At 34.7% G+C, this 22913-nt stretch overlaps 1 protein-coding gene across 1 annotated transcript in view; it reads left to right on the top strand.

Annotated features, from left to right (window-relative positions):
- The window catches only part of COL24A1 (collagen type XXIV alpha 1 chain), a 392309-nt gene that overhangs the window by 176854 nt on the left and 192542 nt on the right, over positions 1-22913 (top strand). The window contains exons 23-24 of the mRNA XM_060024757.1: positions 853-906; positions 4879-4923. Of these exons, the coding sequence (XP_059880740.1) occupies positions 853-906; positions 4879-4923 (99 nt within the window). The remainder of the gene's footprint in view (positions 1-852; positions 907-4878; positions 4924-22913) is intronic.

The following is a 22913-nucleotide window of genomic DNA, read 5'->3' as shown; positions in this document are numbered from 1 at the left end:
CACACATGACCCATCAGCAATTCCTGGAAGCTCTGCTTTCAAACTATATACAGAATCTTACCACTTCTCACAGCCGCCTCTGTTCCCACCCTGATAATGCCACTGTTGTCTCTCACTTGGATTATTGCAGTAGACTCCTCTTTGGACTCCCTGCTTCTGCTCTTACATCAGAGTGATCCTGTTAAAACATAGATCCTGGTGCTTCTCTTCTCAAAGCCTGCTAAGAGTTAAAGCCACTGAGAGTTAAAACCAAAGCCCTTACTGTAACCTGCCAGGCCTTTCATGACCTGGCTTCATATCCCCCATTCCCTTCTTATCCCTCACCTTCTTACTCATCTCCTCTCTTACTGTCTCCAGCTGCATTGACTCTTCATCGTTTCTCCAACACACAGGCGCATTCTTGCTTCAGGGCCTTTACACATGCTCTTCACCTCTGCTTGGAATGCTCTTCCTTCAAATATCCATGTAACGTGTGCCTTTTTAAAAGTCTTTACTCAGTTGCCACCCTCTCAGTGAGGTCTTTTTTGGCAGTCTTACCAAAAATTTTAACAAAACTACCACAACAGTTTATATCTCCCTTCCTGCTTAATTTGATGTTCTTCAAATTTACCACTACCTAACATACTAAGTATTTTACTTATTTTTTTTAATTATCTTATCCTAGAGCTGTGCATGGCAAGTAGACAGTCAAACATGGTAGAATGAATGGCTAATGAGTTTGATGAAATGTATTTATCTAATAATTTTGAAGTGTTTCATCTCATAAGATAGTCTGAATTTCATAAATTAGGAAACTTTCAAAAATAAGAGTGATTAAACATATCTTTTTTTTTTTTTCCTGTTCTCTTCTAGGGAAAACCAGGTCCAAAGGGGTATGCAGGTGAATCAGGACCAGAAGGCTTGAAGGTAAAGCAACTGACTTTATTACCAGTTACAAAGTATAATTTTCAAAAAGATAAAGTTATGACTTTCATAACAATATAAAATAAACACATGTCAAAGATTTTATTCAACTCATTAATTGAAGGAACCAGTCATATGTTAAAACTTGTTCAAATATTGAATAGCATTTGAAGTGCTATATGTCTTTATATCTATATCTGTATATATGTCTATAAATATCTATGACTATAACTATGTCTATGTTATTGGATATGCATTTTAGTAAAGGAATGTTCAGATGTGTAGTTAGATACAGGACAATAAACCATAACTGAGGGCTGTCTATTACACTGGACAGAAATCTACAAGTTACTATAACTTCACATAAAAAATTTATGTGTGTGTGTGTGTGTGTGTGTGTGTGTATGTGTGTGTGTGTGTGTGTGTGTGTGTGTGTGTGTGTGTGTGTATTTTCACTAAGTCTGGGTCCTTTAATCAATAATATACAGTAAGTCTAAGTAAGCACATACCCTGCATAATCATTGGGTGTTCTTCATACTTTTATAACATTGAAAAAATGTGTTACCTACTTTCTTGCTTTGTTTTCAAGTACTGTATGATTTTTTCGTAACACAAACAAATATAAAGTAAGGCAGTGGGGCTTCCCTGGTGGCGCAGTGGTTGGGAGTCCGCCTGCCGATGCAGGGGGCACGGGTTCGTGCTCCGGTCCAGGAAGATCCCACATGCCGCGGAGCCTGCGCTTCCGGAGCCTGTGCTCCACAACGGGAGAGGCCACAGCAGTGAGAGGCCCGCGTACCGCAAAACAAAACAAAACAAAACAAAAAACAAAAACAAAAAACAAAAAAAAGGGCTCCCTGGTGGCGCAGTGGTTGGGACTCCGCCTGCCGATGCAGGGGACGCGGGTTCGTGCCCCGGTCTGGGAAGATCCCACATGCCGCGGAGCGGCTGGGCCCGTGAGCCATGGCCGCTGAGCCTGCGCATCCGGAGCCTGTGCTCCACGACGGGAGAGGCCACAGCAGTGAGAGGCCCGCGTACCGCAAAAAAAATAAAAAAAATAAAAAAAATAAAGTAAGGCAGTGGTTTTATATGTACAGCATTAAGGTCTGAAAGGAAATAACTTATAAGAATTGGTGATTTGTACAGATTTAAAATTCAATGAAAAATTGAATTGCATCACAGATATACGTATTGCTAAAGCTAGAGTTCATTATTTATTTTAAACTCTTCGTTTTTGTGATATAGAAACTAAGGAAAAAGCCAAACAACACTTTTTGAGGTCAATTAATAAATATGAGCTAAAATATTTTTTATTATGTCAGCATGTCTGTTGCTGAAATTATCTTGGGAGAGTATGTGTACCTGACTCTCAAGTTACATAGAAAAACTCCCATAAAATAGAAACATGATATTTATAAATAGAAGGCTTAATTCTCCTTTACTGTATTTAATCCCTGTACTGCCAAATAGCTCTAAGAAATCCACCTGTGAGATACCATCCAGTCAAACTGGCAAGAGACCAATCTCAGTCATTATTGACATCCTGCCTTCTCCCTAGAATTACACCAGCATCTAGGTGGCATCTGTGTTACCTAGGAAGTGAAGGAAGTTCTTCAATGTTCAGTCCTCATACTTGTCTCTGAAATTTCTTCCTTGGTGTATTACATAGCTATTCACTAGGACCTGGCACTCCCTTAGGGGAACCTTGCACTCTTGGGGAGCACTTGGGGGGTGGTTAAGGGTCACTGCCTTTCACAGAACTCTAGGATCTCTATTCTCTCCCTAGGCCTGGGGAATTATTCCTCTCTGTCTCTTTTTGCCCTCAAAGACAACTCATCTCCTACATTCAGGCTCTTTGAAAATTAAAGCATGAATGTGGGTAATCTGCAAGCAACTTTTGCTTTCTGCCTGTTAACACAGACCTCCCTTAAGACTACATATCACAAAGGGTCCATCTCCCTAGTTGGAATTTGAGAGGGGCGTTGGGTAAGGAGGAGAAAATAAAAGAAAATTAATTATATATATGTATATATACACATATATATTATGTATATATTTGTATATATATATGTAAAATCCTGCCACATTATTTTCTACAAAAGCTGTCTAATGAACTATCAGTCAAAAACTAGGATTTCCAACCTACTACTACAATGTTTTATTCTTTACTATTTATCTAAATGCATACAGAAATAGAAAATTTTTATAGTCTTTGAAAGTTTATTTCAAACTGATTACCTATATGAATATTAGGTTTCAGTGCTTAAAATCAGCACCATCTAATAGAGTATGTAATACGAATCACAGATGTGAGCCACAGTAAAAAAAAAAAAAAAAAAAGTGAAAAGAAATAGAGATTAATTTCATTTTTATATATATATATATATATATATATATATATATTTTTTTTTTTTTTTTTTTTTTTTTTTTGTGGTATGCGGGCCTCTCACTGTTGTGGCCTCTCCTGTTGCGGAGCACAGGCTCCGGACGCGCAGGTCAGCGGCCATGGCTCACGAGCCCAGCCGCTCTGCGGCATATGGGATCTTCCCGGACCGGGGCACGAACCCATGTCCCCTGCATCGGCAGGCAGACTCTCAACCACTGCGCCACCAGGGAAGCCCTTCAGTAATATATTTTATGTAACCCAAGATATAAGAATATTATCATTTCAACATGTAATCAGTATTAAAATTATTAATGAGATTTTTTATACAAAGTTTTTGAAATATGGTGTGTATATTATTCTTACATCACATTTCAGTTCAGACCAGTTAATTTTAAGTGCTGAGCAGCTACATATCATGAGTGGCTGCAGTATTGTTCAGTGAGTTTAACTACCCCACACTGCAATATAATAATTTTTAATCAGCAGTTGATGGTTTAATTTCCTATCTCTGGTATAAATAAAATGTACATTCCTGTCAGATTAACTATATGTGGTACCCTGAACTTAATCTTCTACTTTCATTAATCTGTGCTTTTGTTCAGCCTTTGCTCATGCCATTCCTCACCACTAAAACTGGCTCTTTCTCATCACCAGTGTAAAAATCACCTATTTTTCAGGGCCCAACTCAAATACAGTTTCATAATTTATTATTTGAAACCATTAATATTTGGATTTTAAAAAGGTAATATATATATATTATATATATATATATACACACACACACATACACATACATATTGTATTTTACTTAACACTGCCAGCAGACTATGGGACAGCACAACCATAATTAGACACATTGATATTTCTATGGTGAAACGTAAGGATGTTCAGATTAATCAATCTATATCAAGACTATAAGTAGCCTCACTCAGATCAGGTAAAAGCATTATTATCAAATAAACACAAGTTAGGTTAAGTTTGCCACTAAATGTGTTGTGAAAAACTTTGGGTTTTCAGAGCTTTAGGGACGGCAGAACTGCAGTTAAGATTATGAACATGCATTACTTCTCCAGTGAAGCCAGCTCTAGCTGCACGCGCACACAGGGTGCCTGTGCCTAGGAACTCCTTTACTACTTACCTGTAGCGTGTGTTCTGTTCTACTTGTTCTGCTCAGCATTGTGAGATACCTTATCTACTGAAACAAAGAGAGTATTCCTGCGCATAAGGGCTTTATTTTCATTTTTCTTAGTATCTTCTACAGTGGCAGCCTACCACTCTGCCATTTATACAGTATACCTCAGTAGATATTTCATTTTTTTAATTTTATTTGTAAAAGTGTTTTAAAAGTGATTAAAAGTCATAAATAGAAGAATGTAATTTAAGAAAACAAGTTAATAGTATTTGAATGAAAATACAGGAAAGACTACGTTCCATACAAATACTGTAACAAGAGTTTTGAATAACTGAAAGTTTCTTTGTGATTTTCTAGGTTATAACTAGATAATTACATTAAAATGAAAACAGGAGCAATATTGAGAGTAATCTTGTTTGAAAAATAATCATTTTTGCAACTTTATATTCTTTATTAACAGGGAGAAGTAGGAGACCAAGGAAACATTGGGAAGATTGGTGAAACAGTAAGCTTATTTTATGCTCTTATCTTCAACTTTTAAATCATCTTGTGAGCATTTTTAGGAATCATGTTAGCATGATCTTTGCTTATAAAATTCAGAATACAAAATACTTATCCACTACAAATTTAAATTTATTGGTGATGTGACAAATAAAACCTACTCTACAAAAGAGAAATGAGGGAAAACACAGATACTGATAGTTTTATCCAATAGAAATTACATTTGTGATCTCAGGAACATTCTTGTATCTAATATTTGGTCTTTACATTTAGTTCTGATCATCTCAAACTAAATTTGACCGTAATGTTTTTCATGATTAAAACGCTACAGATTATCAAACCATAAAATATTATAATAGGTGGAAGATACTTTTCTTTGTATTTGAAAGATTGGAGTAAACCATGAGGTAAGTCATTGGGAAACATAATTTCTTTCCTCGAAAGTTTGCCTTGTTTAAATTTACATTATTGAGGAAGTAGGAGGCTTCATGTTGTATTTGAATCAGGTATGTTAGGGGTAATTTTCGTTTTTTCTATGGGACAAGTCAGCTACAATATTCTCTAACAAATGAACTTACATAACATATAAAGTGGTGAATTAAATTAATGAAAGGCAAGTGACTTTATCTACAGAGTGTGCTGGGTTGTCACAAAGAAAGTCATACTGTTTAATAACAGTATTTATTTAATAGGTTAAATGAGCAAATATAATTTTCTATAACCTATCTTACAACTTAAATAAAAATAAATTTTCTTAAAAATTGCTTTGTGAGCTTAAATAATTAAATATATTTTCTAGCCTGGTAGTAAAACAGCAATACATTTCTGATACTCTTAATTTTTGTCACTAATTATTAATAAAAATAGGGAGATGATCCATTTAGTCTTAAAAGATCATTGCCATACCATTTAATCCTGAGTCACTAGAAGATGAATATTTTTTTCCTTTTTTTAACCAAAAGGGAAATTTCAATGGAGTATTTATATCAATTCAGTTATTCAAGGTTTCTCATCAAGTATGAATGTAATCTGTATTTCTCTGTCATTCAAATTTTTTAAAATTTAAAGAAATGAAATTCTGCCATTTCTGAGTGACAAATTGCTTAAAAATATATATAAACTAAAATTTATAGCCAAACTTAAAATAACAATGAAGAACATCTTTTCTTAAAATAACACATATCAAATTTCTAAGTTTTATTTGTTTAATAATGTTGGACCTGGTTCCACATAGTATAGGAACCCATCACCAGTGCTGTCCAAAGAGGAAATGGACTATTTTGGCAGGTAGCAGATTTCTGTTATTGAAGGGAAATTAACAATTATGGACCATTCGCTATGTGCCAGGCATAATGCTATGTGATATTTTATGTTGTGGAATTTCGTTTAATTCTCAAACAATTTTAAAAGACACATTTTGTTATTCCAGTTTTTGAAATGAGGAAACTGAAGCACAGTAAGTAACCTGTTCAGAGTTACATAGCTGATCAATAGCTGAACTAAGATTTAAACCCATAGCTCCAAACTCAGAATCCAGATCTCAAAATCCAAAGCATTATACCATGCTGGGGATTTTTTTTCCAGCTGTATTGAGGTATAATTGACAAATAAAATTTAAGATATTTAAAATGTATGTGATGATTTGATACACATATATATAGATAGATAGATAGATAGATAGATTGTGAAAGGATCCCCCCACTTCCATCAAGTTAATTAGCATAGCTGGGGATATTTTAATATTAGCTGAAAGCCACTTGGCCTAGATTTTATAGAGAGGTTTTAGGCATCAGATAAGTTATGAAACAAAAGGACCTTTCCAACCTTTTCCAACTTTGAGGTTCCATCTTCCTCATTAAGGATGGGAGATAAAGGCTTTTAAAAAACTCTAGTGGTTATAGTGAATTAATTAAGATATATAAAATGCCTGAAGAATATTTTTGACTCTTGATAATTCCCAACTTCTATTTTATCATGTTAATTTCAGAAACTTAGAAATATAGTTCATCTAATCCAGAGTTCTGTTAAAACTCTCAAGAGATATGGGAAAATATGATTGCACTTCATGATGTCAGTCTTGTAATTTGGGGATATCTAAGGTTAGTTGTAATTGCATAGCTAGTTTTTATTTTTCCCAAACTTTTTGTATGGTCATTTAATTCCCTTTTAATAGCCTCCTCCAGTTTTGTTCCTTTCTAGATTCATACAAATTAGAACCCAATTTGTGATAGAGAGTGCCAAACACAGTGGTCCCATCTCATGTCTATATACATCTTGCATTTACTTACTATAGGCAAAGAATTAATTTCTATAAATGTGCCCTAAATCTCTAATTTCAAAGAAATTATCCTCTACGTTCTAGCATTCTTTTATGAATAAACCTGGAATTATCCCACCTTAATTGCCAGTCCTCTCTGTCTTTCATTCTCTAGGCTGAAAGCATTTGAAGAGCTGTAAAAGGGAAGAGAATATACTCTTTCAGTATTGGTCAAGAGACCAGAATTAAAATCAGTATATAGGCCTTATAAGGGAACAGACATTATAAGGGAACAGCTTTTGTTGTAGGCAAGAATATTTTAATAGAATTCCTAACACTCAGATTCTTCCATAGAGTGATTCAACACCTCACCCTTAGATTTGGATGACTTTCTGCAATCATTTGTTCAGCAGATATTTATATTTATATTCAGGCACATTCATTGAACATTTGATCTCTGCCTTCATGAACTTTGTAGTCTATCAGAGGTTTGACAGACATTAAATAAATAATCACATAAAATATATAATTATAAACTGTAATATATTCTCTAGATGAAAATTTTAAGAGACTGTGACAAAGTTGCCAAATTTAGATCAGGAGATGAGAGAAGACTGTTTTGAAATGCCGTATGAGCTGTGACCGTAAAGAATGGTATGAGTTAGCTTGGGAAGAGTGGGGGGGAAGAAACTGCTCCTGGAATATGCACTATAACATACTTCCCACCTGTGTCCCTTGCCTTGCTTTAGACAAGTCACTTAATTTCTCTAAATATTTTTTTTCTCAACAGTAAAAGTATGAAAATAATAACTACCTCATAGAGTTTCTTATGAGGATTAAACATGATAATGCACTTAAAACACTTAGCACAGAGCTGGTCACATAGTGAAAACTTGATAAATGTTAGCTGTAGTGGCGGTGGTGGTGGTTATTCTTATATGTGATGGTTCTAAATGGGAAAGCATTTAACTGTTTTGAGGAACTGAAAGAAAGCCAGTGTGGATAGACCTTGGTGAACCAAGGGAAAAGCAGTATTAGGTGGTATTAGTGAAGGAGGCAGGAGCCAAATTATTCAGGACCATGTTTATTATTTTGGACTTGGTCCTAAAGTAGATGGAGAATCATTGAAGTATTCTAAGTAAGCCAATGACATGATTTAATTTGTGTTTTAAGATCACTCTGTAGCAGTGGATTGGGAACTTTGAACATGGTTGTGAGCAGCAGAAGTAGAAGAGGGTAACCAGTTAGGATGCTATTGCAGTAGACTAAACGAGGGAGAAAAATGACGGGCCAGATGATGGCAGTGGAGATAAGTGGATGTATTTGAGATCTGTTTAAGGTGACAGTTTGGACAAAGGCTGCAATAAAAGGGAATGATTCTAGTCAGTCCCCAGCATATAATAGACCTTTGATTACTATTTATGATTATCAGGAGAATTCTGGAAGCGTAAGGAATTGGTATTTATGATGTTTAAGGATAATTCCAATTCTAAGAATCTATGACTCTTTTCTAAGAATTGTAATGTTTTCTAGTCTTCCTCTCATCTGCCAATTTGGCTTCTTTTCTCTGGCTGTCTTTCTGGAGTTGGAACAAACAGAGCTAGAATAAATATTTTAGGGGCAGTGGATCCACAGCCTTCTTCATGAGTGGGATAACTTTATGTTTTCTTTATTTTTGATGATACTCAAAACTATGCAGGCTTTTTTCAATAGAAGGAAACTGGGGTGTCTTTGCAAAATGATCAGCAGTCACTCCCAGGATCCTTTTCTAGTCTGTTATTTTAAAGCTAAAATTTGGATTTTTTTTTCATTAAGTGACCTTGATTACATTAAATTCAGATGCCATTTTTCTGCCCACTTGAAGAGCTCCTCATGATTCTCCTATACTCTGACCAGACTCTCTTTATATCTCTTAAAATATAATCCAACTATTTGATTTCACCTCATTTACTCCTTAATTTATCCATTTAGCAGATTTCATAAGTGATCTACCATGTCCTCTCTGTTATTCTGCCTGCCCCCTGGTGTGCTAGTGTATAGTAAATGACTGATGAACAGAAAGGAAGAGGAAGAGGAAAGGCCATGCATAATCCTCAAAATCAGGTAATCCAGTTCTCATTATAAAACTTTAGAATCAGAGAACTTCTGTTGGCTGATTCTAAACTGGATTATAACCGATTCATTCAAGACCAAGTAGAGGTGGAGTCAGAGGGGGAAATTAAAAGAAGTCTATTTTTTGAAGACCTATTATCTCATTTAATCTTGAAGCAACCCTTGTAAGATAAATCTTACTGCCATTCTGTAAGTGAGGAAACTGAGATTTATTGAAGTTATGTGATATGTTCAAATTCACAGCTAGTAAGCAAATGTGAATTCTCTAATTCCAGTTCTAAGGTTCTTTTCTCTGCATCAGGAAATCATCAGTTTGTCCTGTTTTTAAATGGAAACTTGAAGTGCATCTTTGTGAATCAGTGGTTAGAAAGATTTAAAAGTTTTTGAGGGATCTGGAAGAAAATATTTTAGAAGTGCTCAACACAAAATCTCATTTGATACAGTGGTTAGTTGTGCTGCTTTCTCGTAGCATTACTGTGAAATTATTATCAAACTTGATACGTTGATTTTATTTAACAAGTTCCATTCTTTCTTTCATTAAGAAGAGAATGGTGGCTTTATGTGAACATACCTAAATCATAAAAAGTGACTCATATTTCCTTGAGGAAAAGTCCCAGGCTTGATGGCACCATTTAGCCAAACAGAAAGAACAAAGTAAAATTCTATCAACTGCCCCTCTGTAGGGCCTCTGTAGTGCCCTTATCTTAAAAAATGTCATCTACTCCCTTCTGTTTTCAAGCTGCACATACCTGTAGCACACTGCAAAGCTGTGTATATCTCCTACCTGGCAGGGTGTGGTAATTTTCCTCAGAGAATGGAAAGCTATATGAAATGTATATCCACGATGCATTCCATCACAAGAAGGATGTATACCTGAATATGATTAAAAAATAGCTACAATTTATTGAAAATCTGTGATCTGCCAGATACTTTGCATATATTGTATCTTTTAGTCCTTACAAAAGACACTGGGAAATATTCCTTTTTTATACAAAAGAAAACTTATGTTTCAGAGAAGTTAAACTTGTCTGAGGTCAGATAGTAAAGTAGCAGAGCTGGGATTGAAAAGGAGTTATGACTAACTTCTCCATATCCCCATGCTTCCTCTTAACAGTGAAGTGAAGATTTCTAATTGTCTTTTAATGAATACATATCGTCCTGTTATTACTGTATGAAGCTGAAAATTATGAGGCCCCAATTACCACATGGTGGTTTGACAAGTGTCTCACAAACATGTTTGTGTTAAATTGTTATGTTTTAGGATCATGTATTTGACATTTATCATCTTTGAAATGTTTTAATAGCATCATTTAGTCAATTAAGTGAATTAATTTCACTATACTATTAAGTCTGTGAAAGTGTAGAATGTTAAAAAAAAGTATCAATCAGTGAAATCAAAAGGGAAGATACAGAAAGTGTGTGGACATATTAGTGGATATGAACAGAGAAGATATATAATGTTATAATTCCAGGTAAATTGAAGGGAAGGGAAGTAAACAATTCTAAAAACCCTACCATTCTCTAAAACCAGGTCCATGGTGAACTATTACTTTAGAAATGAGATGCCAATAGTTTTTAAATCTCAAACACAAGAGATTTATCCAAGAAAATGGAGTCAGCAGATTTCTAGGAACAATTGAGGTGCTTAAAAGGTAAAAGAATTTTTGAGTCTTTTGGACTATAAGATAACACTATTTTCCTGACATTTATGACATCGTTTTGTAAAAAGCAAAATAAGTTACTAAGAAAATAGCAAATACTATATTAGATGTGGTCCTATAGAACTTTTTCTACAGCTACGAAAATTAAAGAGTATGTGAAAAATGATGACTACGGAAAAGCGTTCATATCACAAAACCAAATGTGATAAGAGGTAGACCAAGAATAAATCACATGTAAGTGGTTATTAAGGAAAAAGCAACAAAACTTTTTTTTTTTAATTCACATGATTATAATATAAAAGCTAAAAGGCAAAATTTATATCTATGGGGAAATGAGTGATACACATGATCCTGTGCTACAAGCTAAAAACACAGAAGAAAGCCAGGCCTATAAAGGCTTATATACTTTATTTTTTATTATTATTTTTTAAATGTTTATTTATTTATTTATTTTCTTATTAGTCATCCATTTTATACACATCAGTGTATACATGTCAATACTAGTCTTCCAATTCATCACACCACCACAACCACCCCCCGCCACTTTCCCCCCTTGGTGTCCATACGTTTGTTCTCTACATCTGTGTCTCAATTTCTGCCCTGCAAACCGGTTCATCTGTACCATTTTTCTAGGTTCTGCATATATGCGTTATTATACGATATTTGTTTTTCTCTTTCTGACTTACTTCACTCTGTATGACAGCCTCTAGATCCATCCACATCTCTACAAATGACCCAATTTCATTCCTTTTTATGGCTGAATAATATTCCCTTGTATATATGTACCATATCTTCTTTATCCATTTGTCTGTCAATGGGCATTTAGGTTGCTTCCATGACCTGGCTGTTGTAAATAGTGCTGCAATGAACGTTGGGGTGCATGTGTCTTTTTGAATTATGGTTTTCTCTGGGTATATGCCCGGTAGTGGGATTGCTGGGTCATATGGTAATTCTAGTTTTAGTTCTTTAAGGAACATTCATACTGTTCTCCATAGTGGCTGTATCAATTTACATTCCCACCAACAGTGCAAGAGGGTTCCCTTTTCTCCACACCCTCTCCAGCATTTGTTGTTTGTAGATTTTCTGATGATGTCCATTCTAACTGGTGTGAGGTGATACCTCACTGTAGTTTTCATTTGCATTTCTCTAATAATTTCATGTGCTTTTCACATGAAGCTTTTCATGTGCTTCACAGCCATCTGTATGTCTTCTTTGGAGAAATGTCTATTTAGGTCTTCTGCCCATTTTTGGACTGGGTTGTTTGTTTTTTTCATATTGAACTCCATGAGCTGTTTATATATTTCGGAGATTAATCCTTTGTCCAATCATTCATTTGCAAATATTTTCTCCCATTCTGAGGATTGTCTTTTCATCTTGTTTATGGTTTCCTTTGTTGTGCAAAAGCTTTTAAGTTTCATTAGGTCCCACTTTTTTATTTTTGTTTTTATTTCCATTACTCTAGGAGGTGGATCAAAAAATATCTTGCTGTGGTATATGTCAAAGAGTGTTCTTCCTATGTTTTCCTCTAAGGGTTTTATAGTGTCCAGTCTTTCATTTAAGTCTCTAATCCATTTTGAGTTTATTTTTGTGTATGGTGTTAGGGAGTGTTCTAATTTCATTCTTTTACATGTAGCTGTCCAGTTTTCTCAACACCACTTATTGAAGAGACTGTCTTTCCTCCATTGTACCTCCTTGCCTCCTTTGTCATAGATAAGCTGACCATAGGTGTGTAGGTTTATCTCTGGGCTTTCTATCCTGTTCCATTGATCTATATTTCTGTTTTTGTGCCAGTACCATATTGTCTCGATTACTGTAGTTTTGTAGTATAGTCTGAAGTCAGGGAGTCTTATTTCTCCAGCTCCATTTTTTTCCCTCAAGACTGCTTTGGCTATTCGGGATCTTTTGTGTCTCCATACAAATTTTAAGATTTTTTGTTCTAGTTCTGTAAAAACTGCCATTGGTAATTTAATAGGGATTGCATTGAATCTGTAGATTGCTTTGGGTAGTATGGTCATTTTCACAATATTGATTCTTGCAATCCAAGAACATGGTATATCTCTCCATCTGTTGGTATCATCTTGAATTTCTTTCATCAGTATCTTATAGTTTTCTGCGTACAGGTTTTTTGTCTCCCTAGATAGGTTTATTCCTAGGTATTTTATTCTTTTTGTTGCAGTGGTAAATGGGAGTGTTTCCTTAATTTCTCTTTCAGATTTTTCATCATTAGTGTATAGGAATGCAAGAGATTTCTGTGCATTAATTTTGTATCCTGCAACTTTACCAAATTCATTGATTAGCTCTAGTAGTTTTCTGGTGTCATCTTTAGGATTCTCTATGTATAGTATCATGTCATCTGCAAACAGTGACAGTTTTACTTCTTCTTTTCCAATTTGTATTTCTTTTTGTTCTCTGATTGCCATGGCTAGGACTTCAAAACTATGTTGAATAAAAGTGGCAAGAGTGGATATCCTTGTCTTGTTCCTGATCTTAGAGGAAATGCTTTCAGTTTTTCATCATTGAGTATGTTAGCTGTAGGTTTGTCGTATATGGCCTTTATTATGTTGAGGTAGGTTCCGCTATGCCCACTTTCTGAAGAGTTTTTATCATAAATGGGTGTTGAATTTTGTCAAAAGCTTTTTCTGCATCTATTGAGATGATCATATGGATTTTATTCTTCAGTTTGTTAATATGGTGTATCACATTGATTGATTTGCATATATTGAAGAATCCTTGCATGCCTGGGATAAACCCCCCTCGATCATGGTGTGTGATCCTTTTAATGTGTTGTTGGATTCTGTTTGCTAGTATTTTGTTGAGGATTTTTGCATCTATATTCATCAGTGATATTGTTGTGTAATTTTCTTTTTTTGTAGTATCTTTGTCTGGTTTTGGTATCAGGGTGATGGTGGCCTCATCGAATGAGTTTGGGAGTGTTCCTTCCTCTGCAGTTTTTGGGAAGACTTTGAGAAGGATGGGTGTTATCTCTTCTCTAAACGTTTGATAGGATTCACCTGTGAAGCCATCTGGTCCTGGACTTTTGTTTGTTGGAAGATTCTTAATCACAGTTTCAATTTCATGACTTGTGATTGGGCTGTTCATATTTTCTGTTTCTTCCTGGTTCAGTCTTGGGAGGTTATACCTTTCTAAGAATTTGTTCATATCTTCCAGGTTGTCCATTTTATTGTCATAGTGTTGACTGTAGTAGTCTCTTAGGATGCTTTGCATTTCTGCGGTGTCTGTTTGTAACTTCTCCTTTTTCATTTCTGATTTTATTGACTTGAGTCCTCTCCCTCTTTTTCTTGATGAGTCTCGCTAATGGTTTATCAATTTTGTTTATCTTCTCAAAGAACCAGCTTTTAGTTTTAGTGATCTTTGCTATTGTTTTCTTTGTTTCGATTTCATTTATTTCTGCTCTGACCTTTATGATACCTTTCCTTCTGCTAACTTTGGGTTTAGTTTGTTCTTCTTTCTCTAGTTCTTTTAGGTGTAAGGTTAGATTGTTTATTTGAGATTTTTCTTGTTTTTTGAGGTAGGCTTGTATAGCTATAACCTTCCCTCTTAGAACTGCTTTTGCTGCATCCCATAGGTTTTGGATCATCGTGTTTTCATTGTCATTTGTGTCTAGGTATTTTTTGATTTCCTCTTTCATTTCTTTAGTGATCTCTTGGTTATTTAGTAACATATTGTTTAGCCTCCATGTGTTTGTCTTTTTTACATTTTTTCCCCTGTAATTGATTTCTAATCTCATAGGGTTGTGGTCAGAAGTGATGCTTGATATGATTTCAATTTTCTTAAATTTACTGAGGCTTCATTTGTGACCCAGGATGTGATCTATCCTGGAGAATGTTCTGTGCACATTTGAGAAGAAAGTGTAATCTGCTGTTTCTCTATGGAATGTCCTATGAATATCAATTAAATCTATCTGGTCTATTGTGTCATTTATTGTGTTTCCTTATTAATTTTCTGTTTGCATGATCTGTCCATTGCTGTAAGTGAAGTGTTAAAGTCCCCCACCATTATTGTATTACTGTCGATTTCCTCTTCTATAGCTGTTAGCAGTTGCCTTATGTATTGAGGTGCTCCTATGTTGGGTGCATAAATATTTATAATTGTTATATATTCTTCTTGGATTGATCCCTTGATCGTTATGTAGTGTCCTTCCTTGTCTCTTGTAACATTCTTTATTTTAAAGTCTATTTTATCTGTTATGAGAATTGCTACTCCAGGTTTCTTTTGATTGCTATTTGCATGGAATATCTTTTTCCATCCCCTCACTTCCAGTCTGTATGTGTCCCTGGGTCTGAAATGGGTCTCTTGTAGACAGCATATAGATGGGTCTTGTTTGTGTATCCATTCAGCAAGCCTGTGTCTTTTGGTTGGAGCATTTAATCCATTCACATTTAAGGTAATTATCAATACGTATGTTCCTGTTACCATTTTCTTAATTGTTTTGGGTTGTTTTTGTAGGTCCTTTTCTTCTCTTGTGTTTCCCACTTAGACAAGTTCCTTTAGCATTTGTTGTAGAGCTGGTTTGGTGGTGCTGAATTCTCTTAACTTTTGCTTGTCTGTAAAGCTTTTGATTTCTCCATCAAATCTGAATGAGATCCTTGCTGGGTAGTGTAATCTTGGTTGTAGGTTCTTCCCTTTCATCACTTTAAGTATATCATGCCACTCCCCTCTGTCTTGTAGTGTTTCTGCTGAGAAATCCGCTGTTAACCTTATGGGAGTTCCCTTGTATGTTATTTGTCGTTTTTTCCATTGCTGCTTTCAGTAGTTTTTCTTTGTGTTTAATTTTTGCCAATTTGGTTACTATGTGTCTTGGCGTGTTTCTCCTTGGGGTTTTCTTGTATGGGACTCTCTGTGCTTCCTGGACTTGAGTGACTATTTCCTTTCCCATGTTAGGGAAGTTTTCGACTATTATCTCTTCAAATATTTTCTCGGGTCCTTTGTCTCTCTCTTCTCCTTCTGGGACCCCTATAATGCGAATGTTGTTGTGTTTAATGTTGTCCCAGAGATCTCTTAGGCTGTCTTCATTTCTTTTCATTCTTTATTCAGTTCTGCAGCAGTGAATTCCACCATTCTGTCTTCCAGGTCACTTATCCCTTCTTTTGCCTCAGTTATTCCGCTATTGATTCCTTCTAGTGTATTTTTCATTTCATTTATTGTATTGTTCATCTCTGTTTGTTTGTTCTTTAATTCTTCTAGACCTTGTTAAACATTTCTTGCATCTTCTCGATCTTTGCCTCCATTCTTTTTCCGAGGTTCTGGATCATCTTCACTATCACTATTCGGAATTCTTTTTCTGGAAGAATGCCGATCTCCACTTCATTTAGTTGTTTTTCTGGGGTTTTATCTTGTTCCTTCATCTGGTACATAGCCCTCTGCCTTTTCATCTTCTCTATCTTTCTGTGAATGTGGTTTTTGTACCACAGGCTGCAGGATTATAATTCTTTTTGCTTCTGCTGTCTGCCCTCTCTATACTTTATTTTATATTAAGTATATTTTTCTTTATCCTTATTAAATATAAATCAAGTTACTATTAAAAAGTAAAATATTCTAGGAAAAGGAATGAGATCCAACATATATGGAGTTATATGGGGAACAAGGTATTTATCATACATGTTATGTTAAAGAGTAATAAACAAAAGGACTCTTCTTAGTCTAATAAAGTCTCTCAGATTGCCCAAATTAGAATAAACTACTTCAAAGGAACCAAATAAAAGAGAAATTTAAATGGAACTTTGTGCCTCCAAAGTCACAATAACATCACTCATTTTAAGATGTAAACATTTGGTGTGTATACTGCCTAGGACACTATGCCTGTTAGCCTTCTGACTATGAAAATATAAACTTGATCACTTTACCTATTTTAGAATTGATTAAAAAAATAAGCATTTTTTAGTTCCCTTTGGTTTTAAAGGATTTGCTCCTAAGGATTATTTTTTAAAATTCTTAAAATATAATTCTGTATTTGAACCTGGGACTGAAGATTCAGAATCCTAACAGGTTTAAAAATTATTATCCTATGATTTGAAGTAAATTAGTTGTCTGCACATATGTGTATCTCACATGTTCTTCATCATGTACTGTGTTCTGGAAGGATATTGTGATTTCTTACAGCCAACAAAAATGAAAGACACTAGTAAACTTCTTTTGTTTATTCTATCATTAGAAGGTACTTATTGAAAACTTACTGTGTGCTAGATATACAGCTAAATAAAGCTTGATCCTTAAGTGATTTAACTTCTTGAAACTGAGTAAAGATTTCTACACATAATTTTGCCCAAACACTAATCATGTTATATAAGATACTCTAAGACAAGGAAGTAAAAATTGTTTTGACAGTCATCATGAAGATATATATGTTGATAGAGAAACTATGCCTTTGTTTGGCTAAAAATGTGTTACTATTTTTTTTGGTAGGGATACTACAAAGCAGTAATCCTTTAGAGCTAGATTTCTATATAGAAGAGCTCTGGAGGTGGTACTTTGGTTGGAAGGGGGACTTCCCTTGAATCGCTGTTTGCCTAGAAACTACACTATTTTCTTTTATTAGTGCACTATCCTATTTTTATTTAGATATTAACACATCAATTAAAATAGCAAAAATATCTAGTGGTGTTTTTATGCTTAGAATTTATATGATAGATAATACCTCATTTGTTTATATCAAAGAATAGGAGGGACTGATGGAAATAATGGTAGGGACTAGAGTTAAGGTTGCCTTGGGCCTCCCATTGGTGCTACCGCTTGAGAAGGAGAATGCAGAATTAAAATCTGAGAGTAAGGCTACTAAAAAATCTTGTGGCTCTGACTTAAAAAAAAAAAAAAAGTAAGATCTACGTAACCAATGTAACTACATTTTGAAATTTAAGGTTTACATTCAACCTAAACAAGAATCAGGAAATTTTTCTATAAAGAGCCAAATATTATATATATTTAGGCTTTGGGGCCATACAGTCTCTGTCACAACGTTTCAACTCTGCTATTGGAGTGCAAAAGCAGTCATAGACAGTAAGTAAATGAATGAGTCTGGCTATGTTCCCAATAAAATTTTATTTACGAAAACAGACAGTGGACAGGATTTGGCCGACAGGCTTTAGTTTGCCCTTTCCTTTTCTAGAAGGTCATACTTTACTTGGAATACACCAGTTTTATTAAATCAATCTGCCATATGCAGTTCTGCTTTATTATTAGTCATTTATTATTAACAGAAAAAAAAAATCACTAAACACAAATGTGATTTTTTTTCAAACCAGAAAACAGATTCAAACTAGCAGACAGATTGTGTTGCAATCAGGCATTGATTTTGTATATTAAGTGTGAACATAGTGAATTAATTTGCATTTATATAGACCACATGTATATGCAGAGTAACCTACTAGAATTTACTGTTCGTTTTCCTTAACAGCTACTTAAGAATCTCACCAGGAAATATTTTCCAAGAACAATGAAATCTGCTCTTTATGTGCACATGTTCACTAGAACCATTTTTCTGAACATTGTACGTGTTTTTTGAAGTTCTGTTTTAAGGGTCAAAGGATGTCCACATACTAAGTTTTAGTGAGTTTTTCTGTCATTACTTTGGACAAAGTTCTAAGGGAATGTCATTAGACCTGTATTCCCCTGTATACAGGAGGATATAGGTATTCCCCTGTATACCTATTCCTGTATTAGGTTGAGATATTTTGCATTTGCACTCTATCTTCTGTTTTTGAAACGTCTCTTTTTTTTCATCAATTCAACAAAGCAGCCTGATGGAGAGCATCACAGCATTTTTGCTCATAAATATGTATGGAACATTTAATGCTCTTTCTTTTTACTATAGGAAGAATAATTAAATGAAATCTGGATTTTCTACTAACGATAAATACAGCCAGCTTTGTGTTTTATAGAAAACTTTATGTAAGAATGTAACCTTTTCATTTCTTCAGTTCCAGGTAGAAAGATAGTAGCTGCTGAGATAGAGATTATATGCTCAGTTTGGGTTTTTTTTTTTTTTTTTTTTTTTTCTGATTAATGGGTTTTGGAAAAACTATGTGACAAAATCTATGTTTTTCTGGTATGTTGATAATACCATTAGAAATTTTATAATCACTAAAATCAGGAAAGACCTAGATAATAGAAGCTTCTCCAAAAATGCTAGGGGAATGGGACCTAGTAGATTATAAGGGGGGGAAATCAGTCTATAAAGGCCTTAAGAATATGGGTTGTAAGAATTTCTCACCCTGACTTTTAAGAACTCCCACAATGTATACCTCACCTATCTTTATAGTTGTTATTTCTCACACTTCCCAACTTACTAGGCCAAACCAGGTCATTCAACATACCTTCAGTGTAACCCACTTATTTATGCCATTGTTTCTATCACCTCTAAAGACCTTCACTTTCCCACTCCTATTGTCTGCCTAGCATCAACTTTCAAGGTGCATTTTAAATCATCTGCTCAACCTTGAGGTCTTTCCTGATCTCCTTGCCAAATTAGATTCAGTCTCTTCCTCCATTAAGCCTTTATCTACATTATTGTGGTCCTTAACTGATTTTGCTTTGTACCACAGTTACTTTTTTAATTTGAACTATCTCTACAGAAAACTGTCTCCCACAGCAATGAGCACTTGCCTTAAATATTATACATTTTCAATAAGTATAAGTTTATATGACGAACTGAGATAAATTAAGAAGGAAAAGGTGATTTTTCTAATTTATTTGCCATCTGTATCCTAAGAGGACTTTAGTGTACTTAAGCTAAGTCTGAAAATATGATGTATTCTCGTGAGACAGTCAGAATATGGAAGAACATTTCTTTGGGAACAACAGCATAAGAACAAAACATACGGAGGCATGAAAGATCTGGAATGTTTGCAGAACTGTATTGTAAACAGCTCAGAATGGCTGGAGGGAGGTAAGACACAATATGTCACAGCTCACCTGGCTCTTGTTACTTACCTATAATGTCCTTTCTATCTTTTCTGGATTACAAATACCTACTCTTCTTCCACAAGTCAGCCCAAGTGTCACTTCCTTTAAACCTTGATTGCTTTATCCTCTACGACTTATACATGCTTCTGTCATCATTTATTGACCTTAATTATTTACATGTCTTTCTCATACTAGACTGAGTTCTTTAAGGACCAGGGTTTGTTAAGCAAAACCTAAATCATGAAGTGTAACTTCTGTTTAGGAAAACTAATAATGAATGAAGGTAAATCCAAAAGCTTCCTCTGACCTGTAGTCTTCCCTAAAGTTGAAAATTGCATCTCAAACTTACTGGGTTCAAATCTGTATTCATCACCTCTCCTCCAAAAGCCATTCTAACCCCTCCTCTAAGCATTTTTTCTTTTTCTTTGTGAGGTCTTCAACTTCTTTATATTATCAAAGATCATTCAGAATGCCCAGTAATAAAATTTTTCATTATATCAGTTTATTTTTTCAGCTTTATTAAGGTGTAATTGACAAATAAAATTGTAAGATATTTAACGTATAAAATGTGATGATTTGATATACCTATACATTGTGAAAAGATTCTTTCCATCCAATTAATTAACACATCCATCTCCTCACATATTTACCTTTTCTGTTCGTGTATGAGAAAATTCCAACTATACAATACACTGTTATCAACTATAGCCACTATGATATACATTAGGACCACATTAGAAGTATATGTTGTATACTTTATTCTACAACCTTAATCCACTGACTTTTTGAGGCTCTCACTATTACACAGGCATTGATTGTATACCAATTATTTGTCAAATATTCTGTTAGATACTACAGATATAAAATAAAAATAATCATTCTTGCTTTTGATGTGTTAGTGGGAAATGTATTAAAAAACAGTTAAAATACAGTAATTGTATTTCTATAAGAAAAGATCACTGCATTCTGTATGTAAGATCAAGGAGAAGGCTTTGGAGAGGAATCCACAGTTGATCAGGACCTTGATAAATGTTGAGAGTTTTCCTATAAATAGAGTAGGGCCTTAGGCAGCACTCCAGATAGGAGGCCAGACCTGTACAAAGGCTAAAAATCATGAAAGAACCCAGCATATACTGAATTGCTATTAGTGTATTTATTTATTTATTAAAATTTATTTTATCTGTTTATTTTTGACTGCATTGGGCCTTCATTGCTGTGTGTGGGCTTTCTCTAGTCATGGCAAACGGGGGCTACTCTTCCTTGCAGTGCGCGGGCTTCTCACTGCTGTGGCTTCTCTTGTTGCGGAGCACGGGCTCTAGAGCGCAGGCTCAGTAGTTGTGGTACATGTTGCTCCGTAGCATGTGGGATCTTGCCAGACCAGGGCTTGAACCCATGTCCCCTGCACTGGCAGGCAGATTCTTAACAACTGCACCACCAGGGAAGCCCGCTATTAGTTTAGTACTACTGGATTATACAGTGAAAAGCAAAGAGAGGGAAGAAAGAGTCTGAACAGGTAGACAATGATCAAATAATGAAGAGTTTTATGTATATGTATATGTCATCCACATTTTGTCCTGTGGGTAGGACATGCTGACTTTATACTAATATTGTAAAATAATCATATTAGCCAATTAGAAATACTATGCTAGCTGCAAGGTGGAGGATAAGTCATAGATAAAAGGACACAATGAAGAAGTAATTGTAGTAGTATTAGGGAGAGATGACAACCAGTACTTTAACTAGGGCAGTGGCAAAGGGGAAAGTTACGAAAAGATATTTAGGAGATAGAGCAAAAGCTCAGTAAACTCAGGGACTATATCTTACGTACAGTGCCTGCTCTATAATATGTATTATTAAAAAAATATTTGTTCAAAGGTTAGTGATTGAGATAGGTTCTTAGTTCCCTTTTAAATGCCCTGCCCTTCCATCTCTGTACATCCAAATCTTATCTCTCCTTTAAAGACCTAACTCAAACACTACCTGTAGGGAATTTTTCCTAAATAATTCAGTTGAAAATAAACTATACCTCCTGTTACATTTTATGAAATATAGTCTTTTGTCATATTTAACACTTTAGTCTTTGTGTGTTAGATATTAATATATGTCCCTTGGCTCTCTGTTTTTATTATATTTGTCTTGAGGGAAAAGTTCACATTTATATTACTATTTATATCCCTCATACTGTCTAACACAAGAAGCTTTCACTTGCTGGGTGTTCTGTAAACATCTGTTGAATGAAATCATGAAGATCATATCTAGCTATAACTATGGAAACAAGATACCCTAGATCAGTATAATAAAGTGGTAAGAGTGGGTAAGGACTCTGAAACCAGACAGCTTTTTCAGTCTAGTAAAAGATACTTATATCAAATAAAAATCCAAATAGAAGTGAAGATGCTAAAAAGATTAAAAATTGTCAAAGTTGTGTCACGAAAGAATGTTAAGCAAAAGTTTCAAAAAACCCCATAAAGATGAAATAATTGACAATTCTTTGTATTTTTAATGCTGTATGGCTCATTAAACAAGATATCTTTTGAGTCCTTAGTGTTGCTGTGTAGTGTGGAATACAGAAAGACATGATTACATCCCTCTCCTTAAGGATCATAGAGTCTCAAAAAGTAACAAATTTATAATGGGAGATAATAGTGAATAGTTTATACCATACCAAAAAATGTATGATAATTTATTTACTATAGAGGAGAAGAGCTTAGGTGCTTTAAAATAGTCAAGAAGTCTTCCTGAAAAAAGTGAAGAACAGATTGGTTATCCTCATCAGGGTATATGTGTCACACTTCATGGAGTAATTGATATATTTTTTAATCTTCATGAATTATTTATTTTATAGCTAAAATTTGTACCTTTTGACTCCCTTCACCCATGTCACTCATTCCCCCACCTGCCATCACTGCCAACCACCAATCTATTCTCTGTATCTATGAGCTTGTTTTATTGTTGTTGTTTATCTTCTATTTTTTAAATTCTACCGTAGTTGAAATCATAAAGTGTTTGTCTTTCCCTGTCTCATTTATTTCACTTAGCATAATG

The sequence above is a fragment of the Delphinus delphis genome, chromosome 1 (genome assembly GCF_949987515.2).
Source record: "Delphinus delphis chromosome 1, mDelDel1.2, whole genome shotgun sequence".
NCBI lineage: Eukaryota > Metazoa > Chordata > Mammalia > Artiodactyla > Delphinidae > Delphinus > Delphinus delphis.
This window is presented reverse-complemented; position numbering and strand designations above follow the sequence as displayed.